Source organism: Lemur catta, chromosome 6, assembly GCF_020740605.2.
Source record: "Lemur catta isolate mLemCat1 chromosome 6, mLemCat1.pri, whole genome shotgun sequence".
Classification (NCBI taxonomy): Eukaryota; Metazoa; Chordata; class Mammalia; order Primates; family Lemuridae; genus Lemur; species Lemur catta.
The window spans coordinates 94104387-94127591 of record NC_059133.1 but is presented as its reverse complement, the minus strand read 5'-3'; the positions used below and the strand labels follow the sequence as shown (position 1 = coordinate 94127591).

The following is a 23205-nucleotide window of genomic DNA, read 5'->3' as shown; positions in this document are numbered from 1 at the left end:
TTGTTGATGATACAATATTATATCTAGAAAACCCCAAAGATTTTGCCAAGAGACTAAGGTGAGAGAACTATAGAGGGAGAATTAGGAAACACTGAGAAAAGAAATTATGGAGGATGTAAACAGATGGAAAACCCTACCATGCTCATGGATTGGCAGAATCAATATTCTTAAAATTTCTATACTACCTAAAGTGATCTACAGAATCAATGCTATCCCTATCAAAATACCAACATCATTTTTTGCAGATCTAGAAAAAATAATTCTAAGCTTCATATGGAACCAGAGAAGACCCTATATAGCAAAAGCAACCTTAAGCAAGAAGAACAAATTTGGAGGCATCAATCTACCAGACTCCAAGCTATACTACAAGATTATAATAACCAAAACAGTGTGGTGCTGGCAAGAACAGAGACATAGACCATTGAAACAGGACTGAGAACCCAGATGTAAAACCATCTTCATATTGTCATCTGATCTTTGACAAGGCAGACAAAAATATACACTGGAGAAAAGAATCTCTATTCAATAAATGGTGCTGGGAAAATCGGATAGCCACATGCAGAAGAATGAAACTGGATCCGCACCTATCACCTCTCACAAAAATAAACTCATGATGGATAACAGATTTAACCTAAGACATGAAACCATAAGAATTCTAGAAAAAAATGTTGGGAAAACTCTTGTAGACATTGGCATAGGCAAAGAATTTATGAAGAAGACTCCCAAAACAATTACAGTAGCAACAACAATAAATAAATGGGACCTGATCAAATTAAAAAGCCACACAGTCAAGGAAAGTATCATTAGAGTGAATAGACAGCCTACAGAATGAGAGAAAATATTCGCATGCTACTCATGTGATGAAGCGCTGATAACTAGAGTATACATAGAACTTAGGAAAATCAACAAGAAAAAATCAAACAACCCCATTAAAAAGTGGGCAAAGGACATGAACAGAAACTTCTCAAAAGGAGACAGAATAATGGCCAACAAACATGAAAAAGTGCTCAACATCTCTAATCATCAGGGAAATGCAAATCGAAACCACAATGTGATATCACTTAACTCCAGTAAGAATGGCCTTTGTTTAAAAGTCTCAAAACAACAAATTCTGGTGTGGATGCAGAGAGATAGGAATACTCATACACCGCTGGTGGGACTGCAAACTAGTACAACCTCTACAGAAAGTAATATGGAGATATCTCAAAGAACTAAAAATAGAACTACCATTTGAGCCAGCAATCCCACTACTGGGTATCTACCCAAAGGAAAAAAATCATTTTATAATAAAGACATCTGCACTTGAATGTGTTTATAGCAGCATAATTCACAATTGCAAAGATGTGGAAACAACCCAAGTGCCCATCAATACATGAGTGGATTAATAAAATGTGGTATATGTATACCATGGAGTACTACTCAGCCGCAAAAACAATGGTGAACTAGCACCTCTTGTATTATCCTGGATGGAGCTAGAGCCCATTCTTCGAAGTGAAGTATCATAAGAATGGAAAAACAAGCACCACATGTACTCACCATCAAATCAGTACTATATGATCAGCACTTAGCTGCAAACACGGAAGTAATATTCACTGGGTACTGGGCAAGTGGGAGGGGGCTGTAGGGAATGGGTAAATTCACAACTAATGGGTGTAGAGTGCACTGTCTGGGGGACAGACATGCTTACAGCTCTGGCTTGGGCAGTTGAAAGGCAATATATGCAACCAATATTTGTACCCCCATAATATTCTGAAAATTAACAAAACAAAACAAAATAAAAAAAGAAGTCGTTAAGGACATACAAAACTAATGATTATATAATAAATGATTTTGTCCAACAGTTACACCAAAGGTATGTTTAGAACCCCCTGTTCTATCCTGGTGGGTCAATTAGCTTTGCTGGGGTCTGAACAACTATGACTTTTCTATTTTAATGGATAGTTCAATATGTGATTTCTGCAGAACTAATGGATAGTTCAATATCTGCAGAACTAATAGTGTAAAGGGATCCTTCAAATACCCAGGTGTTATTGCCCGCTTGTAACAAATAAAACTTGTGCCAAAATAATAAAAAAAAAACTATGCTAATAAGAAATAGAGAAAAATTAGATGGAGCCTAAAGATTCTGAAGCCAAATAGTGTGTATCGGTTGAGACCCTGCCTGTGAGTCAGCACAGAAGGAAAGGATGAAGGGAAAAAAAACAAAAGACAAAAGACAGAAAAGAACAGAAGGAAGGAAATAAGGGAGGATGGAGAGGTCTAGACCGAGAAATCAAATGGATACTTTTCCTCCAGCTACAGAAATCAGAAAACTTGGGCAAATCTTAAAGTAAAGAACAATTAGTTGCTTCGATTATACACGAAAAATTGAACACAAGCATACATCACTATCCACTCCTGAAATGTCACTAAAATAACAGTGACTGAGTAACAAAATGTATAAACCCAAAGGTTAATAAAAATAGTCATGAATACGGTAGTGTGTGAGGCAGGATAATGAATATCTTGGAAGACGGACAGTGTATGAAGGAGTTAACAAAGCTGTGACAGCTGAATAGCAATTGTCCACTGTGGAAGGTAGCAGAGAAAAGCAAGCCAACTCATGCTGCAAAATCTCAGACAGGCTCAGGAGTTGGAGGCACCAGACATCCTAACAGGGGTTAGTGGTTGGTCAAAGTTGTACTTAAGGAACAACAGACCCTATTGTCTCTGCACCTACAATGCCCAAGTGACTAACACTTCCCAATACCAACAGGAGCAGGAAGTTTATCCTGAAGAAAAAATGAACCAAAGAATCTCTAGGTCTGACATAAATTCAATAAAATGATATGAGATAAAAATCAACAAATTCTCCCAGGAAAAAACATAGAACAAAGACAAAGAAATGGACAATAGGAAAGAAAAGATGAAAAAAAAATTGATCTAGGAACTCCAAAATTTAGTCAGAAAGGGAAGACAGAGAAAATGGGGAGGAAGAAAATACAAAAGAAATATAAGAAAATATCCCAGAGGTGAAGGTCATGTATTTTCTGATTGGAAGAACCCACTCAGCATAGTGATGAAAAAAAGACCTCCAGCAAAGCCCATCATCATGAGATTTCAGAATTCTAGGGATAATGAAAAGTATTCTAAATCTTCCAGGTCCAGAGGGACAAACATAGATCCTCTTCCAATCATTGAAAATCAAAAATATATTACAATTTTTAACATTAGCCCTTGCTACTAGAAGACTCTGGGGAAATGTATTTAACATTCAGAAGGCAAATAATTTTCAGCATGGGATTCTATACCCAGCCAAAGTATACATGAAGTGCAAAGGCAGAATAAAGACATTTTTTAAACACATAGTTTTTCAAAAAAAGTTAACATTCTATGCATCCCTTCTTACAAAGTTCCTCAAGGATGAAAATTTCACCAACCAAGGATATAAAGCAAGGAAGAAAACAAACAGAATCCAGAAAACAGACTCCATCAGAAGAAGGTGCTGGGGCTAACTCAGATTGACAGCTCTATGGAAATTTTAGTGAACAAATGGTTCTGATTTGAACAGGAAAATGGAAGGTTCCTAGGAGATGGTCTCTAAGAAAAAAATAAATATGACTAATAAGACATCTGATGTGTTTGATGAGGTATTCTAGTTGGAAAAGGGGACATTTAAGTGAGTGTTACCAATAATGTGATGAGTACTATGAAGGCAGAAGTTTAAGTGATGATGAGAACATAAAATACAGAATCATAACCTGGCTAAGACATGGAAGTTATCCCTGAGGAAGAGGTGTGTAAACCAGGATTAAATAACGAAAGATGAGAGAAGAAGAGTGAGAAAGACGGAGAGTGGTATGAGGAGTGAAAGGGTTATTCTAGACAGAGGGAATTGTTTATGCGACATCCAAAGGCAAATGTAAGAATCGCTCATAGAAAGCGGAGTCCAAAATGCCTGGTGCCTAGAGTACAAGACAGAAAGTGACGAAGGATAAGACCTGGAAGGTCATGTAAGCTCGTGGCACTGAAGGCCTCACACACCGTATTATGCAGTGGTTCAGGTGAGATCACGGTAGCAGAGTCTAGGGTTACAGGATGTATGAAGAGAAGTAGATATATTGGAGACATGCTTAGGAGGTAGAATTAAGAAGATGGTGTTGGCTTGTCCATGGAAGGGGAAGGAGAATAAGGAATCAAGGATGATTCCAAAGGTCTTTGGTACTGGTGCACTTTGCTAAGATAGGGAACACAACAAAAGAGGAGTTTTGATGACAGTAAGGAGGAGGAAGAGGAGAAGGGGGAGAGGAGGAGAGGTTGTTCTGGGCATGTTGACATGGAAGAACCATGAGACAACCAAGCAGAGGTGTCTAGCAGGCAGTTGTGTGTATGTGGCCAGAGCTCCGCAAACAGGCCTGGGCTGGGGGGGCAGCTGAAGCCCCAGCCATGGACATCAACTGTGGATAGAGCAGAGCGGCAGGCGAATCAACAGTTAAGAGATGGGATAGAGCGAGAAGGGCCTTCAAAGGACAAGGAAGGGGCAACTGCGAGACTGTGTGGCAAAGAAGGCAAGGGCAGAAGCGGGACCTTGACTTTGTGGTCAAGGACCGGTCAAGTGAGAGTGGGTCCACAAAGGTAAGGGGGAAAAACCCACAAATAGTTCCTATGAACTCATCATTCCCAGAACTTTCCCCCTGGATATCTCAGTGACTATTAAAAAGATTAATAAAGAAAGTTCCTCCAGAGCGGAATTTAACAGGAACCCTGCAAGTTGTATAACATACAGATGGGCCTTTGGAAAATCTCAGACTATGATTCCGACCGTGTGATGCACTCACTCGTTAAAATAACTCCTTTGATGTTACCCCCTTGTTTTTTTCATTTGCTATTTTTCCATCCCTTTTTAATGTCAAGTCTTAGAAACTCTCCGGAAGGCTAAGAGCTTTTCCTAGGCCTGTGCCTCATGGGCTCACCCCACGACCGTGGTGACTGTCTGTCACACCTGGGGCCTCCCTGCAGCAGGAACCTGGGCCCCAGGCAGTTCCCTACAGACCTTTAGCCTCATTAAAGAAGGCAGACCTAGCCCTAAACAGGCCAAAGATGAGGAACACATCAACCTCTGAGCCGTGTATTCCTTTTCCTGACACCTGACAAGGTTCGAATTTGTTCCTTAAACCTTTGCTTCGTGGCCAGATCCCACTGTATTTGAGGAGAACGCAGACCACCTGTGATGGCTTTGCAGAGAGACTGTTTTACATCTTGAAATGTAATATTTATCACATTTACCAAAAGAAAGCAGAAAGTTTATGAAATCTTACTAGCTGTGTCCAGGGGTATATTTAACAGCTATTTTGGGATGTGATCTGGTGCTTTTAGTAAGGATAGGAATGGAGAGGGATTTTGGCACGGATGTCTCTGTCTGTCTGCTGTCTTCTCTGTCCATCCCAAAGCATGCCCTGGAGACAATCTGGCACATGAGAAAGGTGGTAATCACCCTTTCAAAGAAAAAAGAAATCCATCTCTCTGAACAAGAGGAGGCCCATTTCCAATTGTTCTTCACTGTACATTGGAGCTAAATTTGAGATAGAATCAAAGTGAGGATTTGCGTTGTGGTGTGGCACGTTCAGGAGCACTACACAGTTGGGTCCAAAGTCTACTTTGCACAAACACATGTGGGAAAGGCTGGGCGTGAGGGGGGATGAGGGAAATTCCCATCAATAGATGCAGATAATAAATAGCACGAGATCAGATTCTGCCATACTGCATGTCATGCCTGAAGTTGTCTCAGAAGGACATGCCTTATGAGCATTACTCTGCGGCCTGCAATGTTTAAAACCGTTCGGCTCCTCTCTGGAAAGCATCTGTCACAACTGTGTCAATCCCCAAGAGCGTGGGGTGTGGGTGGGGAGTGTCCAAGGCCACATCACGCAACCAAGTTTTATCTATTGTCACGTCCTTAGTCACAGAGCTGCCTCTCAAGTGCGAATACCCCCAGTTTTGCTGCCTCCGTGTGCAGCATTTTGTTTTCCATCTCCAGGGTCGCTGGGGAGCAAAGACGGGAGGCTCTGCTGCCTGTGGAAGGTGCGTGGACAGAGCGGGGCTTTCACAGGGGCCCCACCGGGGCGCCTGCAGAGGCAGAGGCAGCAGTGCCTGGGACGCCCTGCCTTGCAGCTCATTAGTGCACCTGGGGAAAGAGTTATTTCCTTTTCTGCTCTCATTTAGTCCCCTGGTTACAGTCAAGGAGAAAACCCCAGCCCCCACTGGTGTGCCTTTGACAACCCCAGGCCTGCAGGTCTTCCTTTTAAACAGAGAGAATGCAGACCTTAGGCTAAGAGCCTGGGATAGGATACAATGCCATTGATTGTTTAATAACGTTTCGTTTTTGTTGTATTTCTTTTCACTATCATTTGCTAAGTATTGTAACTGGTGGTGTTAATTTTCCAATTTCAGAAGTATTAAGGATTTAAGTGAAAAAGTGAACTAGTTCAGAGGAAACTAACATGCAAAGAGCTGTTTGGGCAGATATGAGGGGGAAATTTCAAAGTTGGTTCTGGCATGACTGAAAATCGGGAAACAATTTCTTATTCAAGAAGCCCATTCAAGGCTGTCAAAATTGTGTTGTGTTATTTTCTTCAATACACATACACACGCAGGCAGACATGTTTGTGCGCACACACAGAGAATCTCATGAGAGTGCTGTACCCTTCGGGAGAGAGACCAATCACATCTGACTACCTGGCCTGCGAATAAAGGTCAATTAGACCGTCTTAAACATTTACAGTTTTTCTTTAGAAGAATCTTGGAACATTGCTTTCAGAGGGAGAGGATGAACTGAAGATGATGCGTTGTTATCATATATTGTTATCATATATTTTACCCCAAATATTCTTATCCAGCACGACCACCTACCTAACTTTCCAGACTTGCTTCTGTTTTGAAAAATCAAATATAACCTTTAAGATTAATACTTATCTCCTTGGGCAAACAATTTTTTTATAGGCTGTAAGGTATATAGGAGCTGTGCTATGAACCAAAAGCCATTGAGCCAGGACCAGAAGAGAAAAACACCGTTCCTGGGCTGGACTGTCCGTGTCACTCCCTGGGACGGCAACCTCACAGAGCCTCGCCCGTCAACACAGAAGCCAATGCCACATGGAAAAACTCTGGCTGCCCGGAATCCCCAGGAATGGTTGTTCCTTTCTTAGATGTCCGTATTTTCTATTTTCTAGGTAGCTCAGCATTTATCCAAGCTGGGTGTTTTTTTGTTTTTGGTTTTTTTTTTAACTGTTTTTTCCACGTTGGACAGAAATCTTTCCAGGTCACACAGTGAGTATATCGTAAAGTTTAGATGTGAACACAGGTCTGTTGGGCCATCAACTCCCTGCCCTACAGGGATATGTTAAAGACCACTGGGTCTAATTTTTGTAATTTATGTGACTCCTTCCTCACTGTAAGACTCAACTGTCATTTTCCCTTTGACTGTGAAAGACTTGTTTTTCTTATTTTGTGTTTCTCGTCTATATCATACATAAGGCTACTGCCAAGTGCTTGAACTCTTTTTGAAGCGGTCTAATTTATTGAGAGTGGGCTCTGAGGAGGGAGCAGAAGATTCAGTAATCATAATCATAGTGATTTCATGCGGCCAAACTCAAAATGGAATTTTGGAGATAGAAGATGGTAGGATTTGGTAGAAGTTTTGCTCTACATCCCTGAATTCAGCTACATAATTATGTTGTCTGTGTCCTTTAGCAGAATAGAAACTGGAACGAGGAAACATCTTTTGAAACAGAAGTGACTTATATTTGGAATTGGCAGTGACCAGCTTTATTCACTAGAGGACAGGGTCATGGGATGTCAGAGCTGAAAGGCACCTTAGAGATGATTTTAATGCCATCAGGTCCTCAAGCGATGAGGACGATGAGACTTAGAGAAGTGGCTTGCCCACAGGTCTGTGAGTTACTCTGCAATCGCCATTGATTAAAGTGTGGCACAGTTTTAACCATACACGGTATTAAATGCACATCAATCGTAAACAAGAAAATTTAGCCTTCAAAGCAAACAACCATGTGTTATTTTCATCTGTTATGCAGTGGATGAAGTTGATGGGTGGGGAATGTGCCAATATGCTGCCCAAACATATGCCTGGGTTTTTGCTTCTCTTACACTCTATAAAAGGCTTCTGGGTCCAGATAGAATGGGCAAAGTGGTAGAGCAGATGTCCAGGGATAAAAATATGGGCATCTCGTGCCCACAAGTTGTAAACAATTATATTCCCAGCAGAATAATAATGTACTGGAAGGGCAGGTGTCTTCCCCAGATGTTTGAAGGGGATGAAGACTTTCCTTTGTAGCAGTTGTGGAGGGCCTGGCCTTATGGCTTCAAAGGGGCCAGATGTGGCTTTGGCACCATCTGTACATTCTCCGGATGTTTGTCCATAATAAATGTTGTCTCTCTGTGATGGTAAGCTCCTGCAGAACAAGAACCATCAGCTTCCCCAGGTCTGCCTGACCATCAGTGAGTGACTTGCAGTGTGGAAGCAGTGAACCGGGCATAGCTTTTGAGGGTTAACATTCTCGGGGTCACTCATTTTCTGACGGATGACTGGAGCTGGTTTAGGCAGGAAGGTGGGGTGAGGCACCCAGACACCCATGCTCCCGCCAGTCCTCCTCCAAGAAAAGCACCCACCCAAGGGCCCCCTGAGGTTGTGCCAGCACATGTGCAGAACCCCTCTGTGTTCTGCCTACAGGGGGGTGTGTGGCGAGGCCCCTCTGAGCATGGGGAGCACAGCGCTACGGCAGAGAGTTGAGAATCTCATTCCTTGAAGCAGGGCCCTCAGTAAACAGGGTTTTCTTTCCAAGCAAATTACATTTTCCCGTCATAACTTTAGCTCTATAAATGTATTTCTGAGGAAAACCAAAGAATAGCTTTCTCTGGGGACCTTTTAGACGTTCCAGCGCCCCTGGAAGTGGTGGCTCTGGTATAATTTTACACAGAAAAGGGGGTTGGACCATATAGTCCTCTAATGGTTGCATTCAGCCCAAGGAACCTAGGACTCCACAATCCCCAAATAGAGTTAGAGGGATTCTGGGCTCTTGCCCTTGCCATGTCCCTGGCATGCCCCAAAACCCTGGTCAGGGAACTGCCATCTCATTGAGACTTAGCGTCACCATCTATGGCACCACCTGGGTCTTGAGGTGTTTGTGGTAAGACCAGAGTCAGTCTGTTTTGTGTAGGAAAAAAAAAAAAAAACTAAGGGAAATTGTTTCTTTAAAGAAAACAATGGCAGACCATCTTATAACATATGCTGGTGACAGTCTTCTTTCAAGAGACAGACACGCCCTAAAAGAAACCCCTCTGCTTCTGAAGCCTTCTTTGACTGCCTCCAGACTCCTGACCTTTACCTATTCTGAATTCTGATAGTTTTTATCACATTAGAGAGCACCCAGTTACATGCAGTCTATTTTGTCTCTCAAACTAAAAATCCAAGCTCAGAGCAGACAAGGGCCATTTCATACATACTTTTCTTTGAATGCCGTGGCCATATGAACCACAAGGTAAAGGCCATGGTATTCCCTGCAAGCCCTCCTGTGGTGTAGACAGTGTTATTCCTGGTTATGTAGCTTGGAGCCTGGCTCTCTAGCCCTTAAAGAATACTATTCTGTCAGCCACTTAATTCTTAAATAAATTCCTTTACTGCTTAAACTAGCCAGAGTAAATTCCAATGGCGGCAACTAAGAACCCTGGGCAAACATGAAGAAATACAGTTGGAAAGAAAGAGGTTAAATGAGTGTCTTATTGGAGGACTTCTCAGAACCATTAATGTAATGTGCCTAGTAAATATCTCAGAAAGTGTGTCACAGCATCTTCGACTAACCTTATGAGGACTGTCTGATGATTATATCCCAGGATGGCCAATCTTTAAAGTGGTCTACAAAGACCCCCGGGCCTGGAACAAATTGTCCATTTCATCCTGCTACAGAGAACTGACGAAGCCTATCCGAGTTACCCCTGAGCACCTCTGTTGTCCCCAGCTCTCTGCTGCTGGACTGGCTGAAGGCATTAGCTGAAAGTGAGTCTTTTTTAAAACCACGAAGCAATAGAAAGGAAAGAATAAGGTTACATTTTTCTTTGAGCCATAAGTTGATTTTAGCTTATTCCATCCTCTTTTCTTCTAGGTCTAGTACCTGTGAGTCAGTGTTTATTTCATGACTATCTCAACGCAAAGCCTGAGTGAAGGAGTCCTCCATGAAATGTGCATAAAGCCCTGGGGGAGGGGAGAGAATCTACAGGGAAGCAACCCATTCTCTGTTTCACCAACTATTCCTCTTGCCCCTCCTACGATTATATATTCCACATTTTCTTCTCAGAGATCTTCCTAAATAATTCCATGATGTTTAAACCTTCATATTCATCTATCCACCATACTGAAAGTTTCTTTTATTCATTCACTGGGAGGACAAATAGCATTAAAAATATTATGCACTTTGGGGTCCAAAGTGTTCTGTCATTTATGGGTTATGTGTATTCAAGCAAAGAGTAAATCATTCTTAGTCCCAGATATCCCAAACCACACTAGTAAACAAGGCTAGTGGGGCCTGGAGGGTTGCCCCATGGAAAAAGCTATTGGAAAATGGACAGAGGAGTAAATGACCGAGCTATCAAAGAAGAGGTGAGGCTATGGAAATCCTGCTGCAAGTCTGGCACTTCTGGGCGAGCCCCTGGCAGTGAGAGGAGAGGTGAGAAAAGCTCGTTACTCACGGGACTCCAATCTCAAAGATGTTGTTCTGGATCAACTGCTTCCCCAACATGATGATGCTGAGCTGGATGCAGAGCTCCATGAGGCAGCCCCCTGGAGCACACTGTGGGCAAGAGAAGATGAAAAAGGACCCGTTAGACCGAGTGGTGCTCAGAGAAGCGAGAGCATGCGTGAAGCCATGATGCGATGGGGGTGAGAGTGGGGCTGGGGGTGCACCTACAAACCACTAGCCAGGCATGGAACCCCAGTGGCTGTACTTGCCTCTTCCATGCGGTAACCATCGAACACATAGACATAGCTTCCGGGCCTGCCCACAAACCTGAAATCAGACAGTGTGGGAAGAGTTAGGGGGATGGAACATGCAGGGCTGCTTGAGGACTCGTCTTCTGGGGGGAACAGCCAGCATGAATGTCCTCCTCGAAAGCACTGGCCAGCGAGTGCTGGCTCACTCAGGAAGGGGAGCTCACACCCTGTTATGGGCTAGCAATCTCTTATACCACCCTGGTTCACTTCTTAAGCCAGTCAGATTCCAGGGGATTGGGGTGAGCTGGGCAGGGGCTGAGGCCGGGCCTGGTGTGGGGCTTTGCGCATGTGTGTGTGTGTGTGTGTGTGTGCGCGTGCACACATGTGTGTGATAACTTCTGACTTAAGCACAGTGAAGTCTAGGTTATCTCTAAGTGTACTGTCTGTGCACCTTCTTCCCTCAACTCGTGTGAAGAACTGGGTCCTGCTTGCAGCTCCTTAGTGAGGGCTTCTGATTCCCAGGAAAGGAAGGATGAGATGGACTCAAGTTACAAGTAGAGATTCCTGGGATCTAAAAAGGAAAAATCCTGACTTTTTACTGAAAATATTCAAAGGAATGGAAGATGCCTGCCTCATTCCTCATCCAAGTAGAGTCTATTTTATTGGGGGATAATAAGACCAAGCAGGAGGAGAAAGCAGAGCGGTAAAAGCCAAGCATGGCGCCAGACAATCTGAAGAATCCTGCTTACAGGCAACGGGATCTCCTCCATACCTGTTGAAACCCTACACGGCCACTTACGCCTCAGCATTAACCTTTCCTTCTCTGAGGTCTTCTTGCTGTCTCTGTTCCTAATCGTTCCCCCAATACTTCCTTATACCTCTTATTACAGCACTTACTGTGCACGTAGTGTGCTGTTGCTAAGACTATGTCTTCCAACATTCCACAGTTCAGCTACGGGTCAGGACCTGCCCTCCTGTTTTGCCTAGACTATCACATGTATGTAGTTTGTTATTGCTAGCAAGTCTAGATAGACAGTGCCAATGAAGTAGACATTCATCAATATGGGCAGGCTCCCTGCTACTATAATTCACAGCCAAGGGCAGAAGCATTCAGAGGGGGTTGTACTTGGGTCAAAAATACCCCATAAGAAATTACCCAATGTGGATGAGGACAGTTCTCACTATCAATGCCTGCCTAATGAGCTTTTAGTTCTAGGGAAGCTTTCCTGATATCATTGGTTGATGTCCATTGGGAAATCTTGTAGGTGGCCAACTGGCCTGACCACAAAAAACAATTTATCAAAGTGATTTTTACATCCAGAACTATTGTATAACGAAGACTTTTATTAGCCTTGGTTCATGGTTCTTGAGTGGAGCCTCTAAATCCTTGGAATGTCCAGAGTGATAGGAGTGTCTTTGTTATCCAGGGCGGGCCCTAGGACTATACCTAAGTTTATGCTAATGAGATTACTCAAGGTGGGGGTAGGTCATGCCAGAAAGATCAACCACTTTGCTTGGGTTCTGAGCCATGTAATTGCAGCTTGACCTCAGGGCACTAGAAATTGAGTCCAGTCCTAAAGCAAATGATCTAATCGATCATGCCTAAGTAATGGAACTCCAGTAAAAACTCTGGACACTGATGTGTGAGTATGCTCCCTGGTTGGTGATACACATCAATGTGCCAAGAGGGTGACACATCCTGAGGACATGGAAGCTTCATGATTACGACCCTTCCCCCTAAAACCTTCGCCTATGTGCTGTTTCTATTTGCTAGTTTGGATTTATACCCCTTTATTATTATAAAACTTCAGTTGTAAGTATAGCACATTTCAGCGTTCTGTGAGTTATTCTAGTGAATTATCAAACCTGATGGGGTAGTAGAAATCCCAGAATTTATAGCCAGTGGGTCCATTTCCCACTGGGAATGGGAACCCCAGAGTATGTGACTGGTGTTTGAAGTGAGGACAGTCTTGTGGAGAACTGTGCCCTTAACCTATTATCTCCTGGCAGTTAGCATCAGAACTGCATTGCAAGACCCCAGAGCCACTGGCTAGACATGAAATTCTCTTCTGCCTCATCCTCAAAGTTGTGAGACACCAATTCTCCTAAGATTCTCCCTTTAGGGCCCAGAACCAAACCCTTATAAAGTTTCCCTGGTTATCAGGATCTGAAGATGCTAATTCAAAGTTATTTAGGGCTAACATTCCTGCTTCGTGAGCAGCCAGGTGGAAACGGGGGTGGAGAATGGGACTGGGGGTGTGAGTGACAATGGGAACAGGCTGACCCTACTTGTCCTGACAGTGGAGGACCCAGTCTTAGTGACAAATTGCCTTTCCATGGGTGACACCATTATACTCACCTCCCCTTGAAAAAGGCCACATAGAAGATGGGGGAGTAGGCATTGACAAACTTTAGCAAGAAAGCTTTGAGTATCAAGCGCTCTTCAAAACTCTGTTCTGTTTTTGGAACCTCTGCAAGAGAAGAGCAAAGTTGATAAGAGGGAGGTGAGATTTCTTACCTCTCCAGAGTTTTGACCTTGACATGAGCCATTTTCTCTCATTTGACTCTTTCACAGTAGAAACCAAGAGACTCAATCTCTCTGGCACATTAGAACTGAATTCATCTGGGAAGCCCCAGGTGGTTTGCCAGGTAACATGAGGCTATAGAAGGCAAAGGGTCCGTGGGATTACCACCTTTCTCCTTCCACCTCCCTCTTCTTGTCCACTCAAGTGATGGTTCCACACTGTGCTCCGAAAAAAGGGGCCTGAGAAGGCAGAGCTTTGACCACCACCCTTACTTCATCAAGGGGGATGCAACTTCCACCTAAATAATTGCCACTTCCATAAGAGTTTGCTTGAACAAAGATCCCTAAATAAAAAGGCTTGTTAGCCACTGAACTGGAATTAAGAGGGCACCATGGCATTGTTGCTCTTTCTCCCTCCCTTCGTGTTCAGCAGGAGGGCACGCATACGCCCATCCTCTGGGGAGCTTAGACATCTCCCGTCCACTCACTCAAATGATGAAGGCCCATCAGATAAGGTCAGGGAAACAAGCACAGCCTGAGCCTAATGTCCCAGACTCACAGGTCACGGTCCCAGTGTGTCCTACTGGGTCCAAGCAGAAGAGTCAGTTGACGTTCTTAGAAGGACCCTGAGAAACTCTGAGCAGGAGCCTCACAGGTGCCTTCAAGACGCGAGCCACAGGGGGAGCACCAGGGGACAACTGTGCAGGAGGCTGGAAGGGACTCACAGACCATGAAAAATGGCTTGATAACCAAGGTAAGGGGTTGCAGGGCGTTCTTAGTCCATTTGGGTGCTATAATAAAACACCACAAACTGAGCAGCCTATAAAACCAGAAATTCACTTATCACAATTCTGGAGGCTTAGGGGTCCAAGGTCAAGGTAAGTTCAGTGTGTGGTGAGGGCTGCTTTCTGGTTCCTGGATGGCACCTTCTCACTGTGTCCTCCCATGGTGGAAGGGCTGAGGCATCTCTCTCGGGTCTCTTTTACAATCCCACTTGTGAAGGCTCTGCCCTCGTGACCTAATCACCTCAAAGGCCCCACCCCCTATTAAACACCACCTTGTGGGTTAGAATTTCAACATGGGAATTTTGGGGGACACACATATTAGGCTCATAGCATGGAACCGCACTCTTCAGGGGCAGAAGGAAAGCGCCACCCCTGCATCACGTGGACCGAGAAGCGCAGTGTGAGAGTGTGCTGAGCATAGGAGCACGATGCCACGGCCGGGCCAGCCGTGGAGCTCTGTGTCCAGATGAGACCGGTGTGTGAGCCCACCTGATGTATATACATACAGCTTTTGTAGGATCACTGAAGAAACGGACACAAAATCCTGTTCTCTCCCCTGAATACACTTCCCTGGCCCATCTCAAGTGAAAATCCTTTGCATCCTTCTCCAAATCAAATCTCCTTTCCGAAGCTTTCCCAGACACTTTAGCTGGCAGCAATCCTTTTCTGTTTTCTTCCGTAGTATTATATATCTTCCTGAATTAATTACTTACGCCCAGACCCTTTTTTTTTATTTCAGCTTATTATGGGGGTACAAAAGTTCAGGTTATATACATTGCCCATGTCCCGCCCATCCCCCTGAGTCAGAGCTTCAAGTGTGACCATTCCCCAGACAGTGCGCCTGGCACTCACCATGTAGTTATGCCTCCATCCCCTCCCACCACCCCCCACCTCCCCGGGTCTGCACCTTCAAGCATGACCATTCCCCAGACGGTGCGCGACACACTCATCATGTAGGCATAGTAGCTATCGCTGATTGCCTGTGTCTGTCTATTTGGATCCCCCTAAGTCAAGGATTTAGGAGTAAGTAGTTTACTTAGGAGGGGCCCCCAGGAGGCTTGGAGAGGATCTGGGATGGTGACACAGAGAAGGGGGGGGACCCAAGACAAATGTGCTCACGAACAGGTTAGTGCTGCAGTCATCCGGGGCTCCATCCCGCTGGGTCCTCCTCAGGGACCGTGTGACGCACACCTCAGAGTCAGCACACTGAGCGGGCAGCGAGCAGGAGCCCCTTGTTGGCTGAAGGTCATGGTCAGGGCCCACTCCCTGGCACTTCCAGCCTGTCCTGTGTACGGGCTGAGCCTGCTCCCACAACCAGAGAAAGGCCGCAGACAGAGTGCAGCAGGAAGCCACAGGTGCGCGCAGGAACTACCTGAAGGTGACCCCCAGGGCGGGCACGGGGATGGGTGTGCAGCACGAAAACACCTGCTCCCACCTGCTCTGCAGAGGCCACCGTGCTCAGGCGTGCGCCTCTGTCATCTCACTCCAGCCTCCTTCCCTGTGCCAGGTGGGTGTTATGTTTCACTTTTATAGATGACAGGAACTGAGGCCCAGAGAGGTTGCAGCCTTGCCCAAGATCACACAGCAAGTAATACAGGTAAGATGTGAACCCGGTCTGCCTGCCTCTAAAGACAGTTTTTGCCACACCACACCTTGAAATCAGGGTGTTCGATCCATCATGGTTTGCGTCACACTCTCTTTCACCTCCCCACCCTCCACCCGCCACTTACCCTGACGCACCTATGAAATATTTTTCACTTTCAGTTCACGTTCAGTGAGCAGTGGCTGTGCGCCAGCCACCATGCCAAGATGAATTAAGACTTCCCCTCTGCCTTCAAGGAGCGTGACTGAGCACGTTCTCTCTGGAGACCCTCTTGCTCACTGCTGAGTCTCCTCCAGACGCACCTGTGAGCAGCAGAGAACGATCTCCTCTCTCACGGCAGCAGGGGTCCCAGGAGAAGGAGGCTGCACTGCCATGATCTAGTCTGCTGCGCAGCGCAGTGAGCCTTAACTCACTCAGTCCTAGAGCACAGCTTTGGGAACTGGGAGGCAACACCACTGGCAGCAATGACTCCTCCTACTGGTGCGTCACCAACCACCTCCGCGCTGCACAACTGCCTGTGCAAAGACCACCCTTGTGCGGCAGACCGAAGCACCTCGCCTCTCCTGAGCCTTGGAGAGCCTCTAACGTGCCCTTGGCTTCCAGAGACGCAGGCTTGAAGATCACCAAGACACAAAGTCTCTGCATGGGGACCAAGATGCCCGAGCAGCTCAGTGGGAAGAACCACAGAGAATAGGATTACTTTGTTAAGCAAATTCAACTGCATAAGGCATTGCTCAGGACATACTGCGTTTGGTAAAAATTTTTAAATAGATTTGATAAATATATATGTAGACACATATAGATTTTAATATTTAAAATGCACCTATAGCAAGGGTCATGGCAGGGAGAAGAACCCTGGAATATAAGAGCAGACCCCCCGAGAGCTCTGCCTGCGCAAGGCCTCCCGGGCCTTCTGGGTGAGAAGGTGAGGCAGAGGTTGGCCAGGGCTCCCCAAACGCACGCCCTCCTCCTGGGGACAGGGCTAGATGGGGGCAACAGGAGACAGCTGGGACCGGCGTCTTTCCCTCAGCCTCCGCTGTGAGCTCTCTGCTCCCTCTGTCTCTCTCCCCTCAGCTCCCGGGGAAGACGTCAAGGCCCTAGAGGATGGTGGCACCAGCAGAAGGAGGAAGCCAGAGCCCTGACCACCCAGTGGAAAGCTGTCCTCAAACACCCAGCTGAACTGTGCCAGGGACAAGAACTAAATGCTGGAGACTTATTGCATTTCTACAGAATGTGCTTCCGCAGCTAATGTACTTAAAGTGACTACGGCGGGTGGTGAAGGGGACTCTGGGAGAGGCCGGTCCCGAGATACCAGCCATGACATTCCCAAATGAAGACTCCAGCTCTTGGGAAGTGGGGCCGGTGTTTCCGAGAAGGCCCAGTGGTCACCGAGGGTGGCAAGGCCTGTACACCTGCTGAGCCAGTGGTCACTTGTCGGTGGAGAGAAGTGGTTTTAGAGACAGTGTTGAGTGGGACGCTCTGACACTCTCTAGTAAAAATCATTGGGAATTGATTCAGACATCCTCTGATCAGCACATCCTCCAAAACTGAGAGAGGCAGACAGCATTTTGGAGGCCTAAGAAAGGCCTACAATAATTCGGAGAGGAACCTTCAAAGCTGGGATGCTGCAGTAAAACAGTACGTTTGGAGAACGGTAGCAGAGCGAGGGAGGGGCCTCCGACATAAACCCCAGCCGCACCTGCGGTGGTCCAAGCCCAGCAGAGGCTGCTGGGGAGACAGCCACGGGCAGAGGTGCACCCCGGGAGCCCCGGCCCTGGGAGGGGACTGGAGAGTGGGAAAGCAGAGCGAGCCTACGGTGCTGCTTTGCCAGTGGCACTGCCTGCCAGGGAATCTGGAGACAGCAGTGTAATTCTACGGGAGATGAAGCTGGAAAATTCTACCGTTCTGTCCCTTAGCTGGGAGGCAGTTTAATGGTCTTCTTCTTCCTGACACACCGGGTGGACACAGCCCCATGAGATCAAAGACCTAGGCAGTGCCGCACGGCCTCATCCCCTGATCACTTGGATAATGATCTGTACTCACCACGGACAGCTAACACTGGCACTTCCGTCACTTCTTCTCTGGCTTATGCACGTTAGCAAACACCTTACAGGATCTTGAAACTCTAAGCCCTTTCCCTCCCTGCCACAAATCCTGCCCGTCACCGAGGCCAGTGCCGCCCTGTGTGACTTACACACCTCAGGTCCTCACCGGCTAAGGATTCCACATCCCCTTCATTGGCCCAATTCCGTCTCCCCTTGACCACAGGAGACAATTCAGAGGCCCAGGTGGAAATGTCTGCCATTGATTTCCAAGGTCACTTTCAATCTTAAGACCTCATAAGTCTGAACCCTCATCTGGCTTTTAAGCCTATCACCCCCCACCCCTGCTTCCACCCCACCCCTTCCATGTAGTGTGGATGGTTTTTTACAATGAGCAAGGCCAGAGAGGGACATCTGGACAGACCACAGCTGTTGCCAGATGTACTGTACCATGCACATTTATTGAATGGAGGGATGAGTGAATGAATGGTAGGAAAAAAAATTATTTGGAAGGGTGAAAAAATATCTGTCCTATACTTAAAATTCCCTGTCACATTGCAAGGACAAACGCTAAAGAGGGACTTTTTGCTGAGCAGGATGACAGATGAACCCATACCAGAGAGGAACAGCCCAAAGAGGGTCAACATGAAGTAAGAACGGGGTGCAGAGCTGGATGCAGGACCCAGGAGGGGAGAGTCGGTGTGATGGGAGGGGAAGGGCAGAGGGAGACCAGGTGGCCAAAGAAGAAATGCAAGCGACAGGTGGGGAGGCAGAGACCCCAGTGGGAATGTCCGTTAACTGCTGCTGCGTGGTTTGCAGTGTGGCCGCCTCCCTGCCTGTCACAGAGTCTTTAGTAAAGACTCATTAAAAGTACCCTGGATTTGCTCTTGGGGGACGTGCTGGAGGACCTAGTCCTACTTCAAGATGGGCACAGAGGCAGGAACAGTGCCTGCCCACAGGGCCCTGCGGGATCCGGGTTATAGATGAGACTCGGGGGAGGAGAGACAGACTCAGTGGAAGGAGGAGATGGGGAAGAAGAGGAAGAGGATGCGGAAGGAAGGAGGAGGAGGAAGAGGGAGGGAGGGAAGGAAGGAAGAAGAAGGAAAAAGGGGAAAACCACTTAACAGAATTTTTAGGTTTTTTTTCAGTAGGCATTTGAGCCTCTTCTCAGTGTGCCTGAGGCATCCAATTCGACAGCAATGCTACTGCATCACATCTCTTTTAAATATTTTTGGGATAAGAAAATTAAAGCCAATGACACCTAAAAAATAAGTAAACGTGCCTGAGGCTCTGATAATTTGGGAAACTTATCTCGTAATCATGTGTAGAAGGGGACTGTAGAAGGGATGCCGTACGGACTGGCACATGTCTTCAATTTCCTTTTATGATCCCCTTTGAACTGTGCGCACTCAGATCTCCCAGTCCCTGTGGGAATTCGCTCCAGGGTCTCTGAAAAGGGAATCTGGCCCTTTCAGATGTCTTTGCTCCAACTGGAAATGAGTGGCTCCCTTCCTCCATGCTGATAAATCACAGGCCTGGCCATTATTTATCAGCTTTATTTCTAAAAACAGCCCGTGCCTGTGCTTTAGGGCCATGAGCCACCATAAATAATGGGCATTTCCAATAAACAACCCAGATCCACTTGATAGGCCACTAAATCAGCTGGGTGCCCCCACCCAGAGAAGCTCTGAGCCACAGTGTGTGCCTGCGGGGCCTGCTGGGGAAGGGGTCTCAGGGAGCACCTGGCCGTGAGGGCAGGATGGGGGAGCCCCAAGCCTGGAGCTTGTTTAACTTCTGGATCCCTTTCAACAGCCAACACAGGGAGCCTTACCTGCCCGTGACAGACTACGCGGCTGAGGAAACGGAGTGAGCAGCCCCATGGTCCACTTGGGAACCTGCAGACGTGATACCTGCAGGTCAGGAAGGGCAGGACACCCTCACAAGACACAGGTCTCTGGAGAGGACACGGTCCAACCTGTGCCTCATGCAGCTCCAGATAAGGCGCCTTTAGAGTCCATCACTATGTGGGTGTAAGCGGGAAGACTGAGACGGAGAGAGTGTGGGAAGGTGGACAGGCAATCCCCTCCATCATTCATGCTCCCCAGACACCCCCCTCCTGCAGGAAGCACCCCCAGGCTGATTTGAGGCCGTCTGGAGGTTTCACCTGATCCCTACCCATGGGAGTAGATTCCCAGCAGAGGGCAGAGTCCATGTGGGGCCAGAAAGGACAGTCAGGGAGGGGTCCTGTGCAGAGCCATTGCCACCTCCCCGCCCTCCTTCTAAGTGTTAACCCTCTGCTGCCTCCTGTCATGAAAAAATATGAGTGCAAATGACCCAGCTGTAAACTGCCTTGGAAAATAATTAGTATGAAAGCCCAGCTTTGTCCCACGGGGACAGCTTAGGACTCAGAGTCCCCAGAGCTCCATCCTAATCATATGGAAGCAGCACGGTCAGCAAGAGGACACCAGCTGCAGAATCTGGATCTTAGAAAACCAGCTCCTCCTGACTGGTATCCCCAATAGCCCAGCCGGCAAGTGCATAACGATGGCAGCGAGACAGAATGAGGAGACGCCCAAGTGACTGTCTCCACCAGCGCCAGCCCTGGCACCGCCCTGGGCAGAATCAGGGACCTGTGTGGCTGAGTCCAGGAGCAAAGGTGCCTGCTCCTCCTCCTGCCTCTCCCCAAGGCAGATCAAGCCTTTGCAAATAGCAGTGTTTTCTGACAGCCCAACTGTCTGCTCTTCCCTCCATTTGCGCATGGGGTGGGGTGTGGAGGGACTGTCTGAGTCCCCAGGGTGGTGCTGCTGCCGTGGCTGTGCCATGGGGCAGGACTCACCTGAGGAAAATCCAGCCACATGGGAAATTCCATGGCCAGTACATTGCCTAAGGGAGCCGAGAGCACCTGAGCTGGAGATTTGGGATGGTGTGCGTGCCCACTCCTGTGCCCTGGAGAGCTGCTCAGCATGGGGGTCTCTCCCTTAGTGTCAAGAAGGTAACTCTTGTCCCCAGACAAAGGAACGGGAGACCTACTATGCTGGCTAGCAGCCTAGCCCAATGTGACAATGTCCCTAGGGCATCTCCTTTTAAGGAAAAAGGGACCTAAACAGGAAGGGTGCACCTGGAGAGAGACTTAGAGAGAGAGAGAACATGCCAAGATGACACTCAAGTTTAGGTGTGAGCATTTGGGTGGCTGGTGGAAAGAATGGGTGAAAGGAAACAGGTTTGGAGGAAAAATTAAGAGCTCACAGTTGGGTACTTTAGGCGCTTGGGCTCCTGTCCTTTTGTCCCCTGAGTCACAGCCCAAGGCAGGGGAGCATTATGTGAATCGAGAACTTTCCTTCAAAGTACCCATGGACCAGCTTTAAGGAATCAGAACACCGAGCAAAGTAAAGCCTCAAAGTGGAGGTTGGACTGGGCGATTCCCGAGCCCTTCCTGCCTCCAGTCTCCTGTGTCCCATACAGAGTTCACAGGCTGTGACAGAAGAATGGAGGGAGCTCTGGGGCTGGAAATCAAAAGACCCTTCTATCCGAAAGTCCCCAGACAGGTGAATTTGTTTTCCCAAGCCTTGATGTCCTAATTGCAAAAACCATGCCTTCCCTAAACATGTGGGTTGAAGAGCAGGGAAATAAAGCATGGCAAGCTCCACGCACAGCGTGAGGGCTCAGACGCTGCTTCCATTGCCGTAGCATGGCAAGGCGCCGCCATCGGAGATTTGCACATCTGTTTCCACGTCTTTAATGAAAGGGATGCCAGCAAGTTTGCTGAAAATCCCTGACAGAGTCCTTTTGGAAGGTCAGGGGTGAGCACTTTGGCATCACTTGCAGTGGCAGGGCTCCCTGGAGTCACTGAGCATCGCCTCCTTCCGAAGGGAGGTGAGACAGAGTCTCATCGGATCTGTTGTGTTTTGAAGGCATAAGAAGACAAGCTCTATGCTCCTAGGGTGGGTTTCCTGGAAGAGGAGGCTGCCCTTGGCTCTGTGTGCTGGAGAACATCTTGCAGATGCAGGTGGAGGTGCCTCTATGTCCTGGAAGCAGGGACCCTGATGCTGCAGCCCCTCGACAGAGGCCCCCCTGAAGGAGAAGAGTGTCCTCCCCTGACAAGCTCATGCCACCCAGGCCTGCAGTAGGGAAGGACCAGCTCAGCAGTGGTCCAGCCTCCCTTGTCGGGTGGGACAGGGCTGGTATCTGACAGTGTGGTGTAGCAGTGAGACTCCAGGGCGTGAGGGGCTGGTCCTACCCCTGTTTAAGTGTGGATGTTGGCCCGAACCCCTCCATTACTCAGGACTGCAGCAGGCAACAGGACTGACCTCAGCTGGTTCAAAGGAAGGAAGCGAACCTAAGGAAGAGACTACTGACAGCAACACAGGGACAAGGAGAGGAAATGGCATTTCTGAAGCCCAGGAAGGACCAGGAAGGAGGACTCATCCTGCCAGAGCTGTTGTTATGAAGGGCTGCGTTTACCAGGAGGTGGGCGAATCCGGGACAAGCAGGGAAGGGACACCCCAAACCCCCAGTCAGGCAGAGAAGCCGTCTGGGGAGAAGAGGTGCAAACAGAGAAGAGAATCCACCGCAACCCCTTCCCTTCTCTCTGGACGGTGTAAGTCCCCGACTCTTAGAGAAGTCCGAGGGAAGAGGGGGAAGGAGGCATCTACGGGACTCCTTGCTGACAGCAGAGATGAGTGCTCCACTGATTCAGCAGAGAAACGACAGTGACGTGATCGTGGCTATAGCTCATGTTTGGGAAGGAATTCTAACCAGTTACACTCAACTGTAAAAAGCGTAATAGCAGTATTACCAACAGTACTTTCATATAACCGCTAGGAACTCTCCACACACTTGGGCTATAACCATAATCACATCTTTTTATTAATAGTAACACCCCCCACCACCTCTCTCCTTCCCAGACAACATTCAGAATAATTTAAACCAACAGCACGGAGGGGGCCTCCCACGGGGGGGAATCACTCCGGCCACACCCTTCCCAGGCCTGCACGTGGGCAGCGGAGGCCACCCAGCGAGTCAGGGGCCCGGGGCAGGGCGGGAGGAAATGCACCCCAGCAGACCCCACTCAGGCCAGATTTCAACTCCCCGGCACTGTGGTCTCCCCCCAGGAAGGCGAAGGCCCCGCTCCCCTCTCCAGCCCACGCCTGGCCTGGCCCCGCCACGTGTCCTGGAGGTCTGTCCCCGAGCAGGCTGCGCTGCTGTGAGCAGACGCCCCTCATCCCAGGGCACGGAGCCCAACAAAGCCAACACTTTCACCCTGCACTCTAAAA

The 23205-nt window shown here is 47.6% G+C and overlaps 1 protein-coding gene across 1 annotated transcript in view; it reads right to left on the bottom strand.

Moving 5' to 3' along the window:
• The window catches only part of ANO2 (anoctamin 2), a 329714-nt gene that overhangs the window by 43907 nt on the left and 262602 nt on the right, over positions 1-23205 (bottom strand). Inside the window, exons 17-19 of the mRNA XM_045554545.1 lie at positions 13338-13449; positions 10997-11054; positions 10738-10838 (exon numbers count right to left, since the gene is read on the bottom strand). Of these exons, the coding sequence (XP_045410501.1) occupies positions 10738-10838; positions 10997-11054; positions 13338-13449 (271 nt within the window). The remainder of the gene's footprint in view (positions 1-10737; positions 10839-10996; positions 11055-13337; positions 13450-23205) is intronic.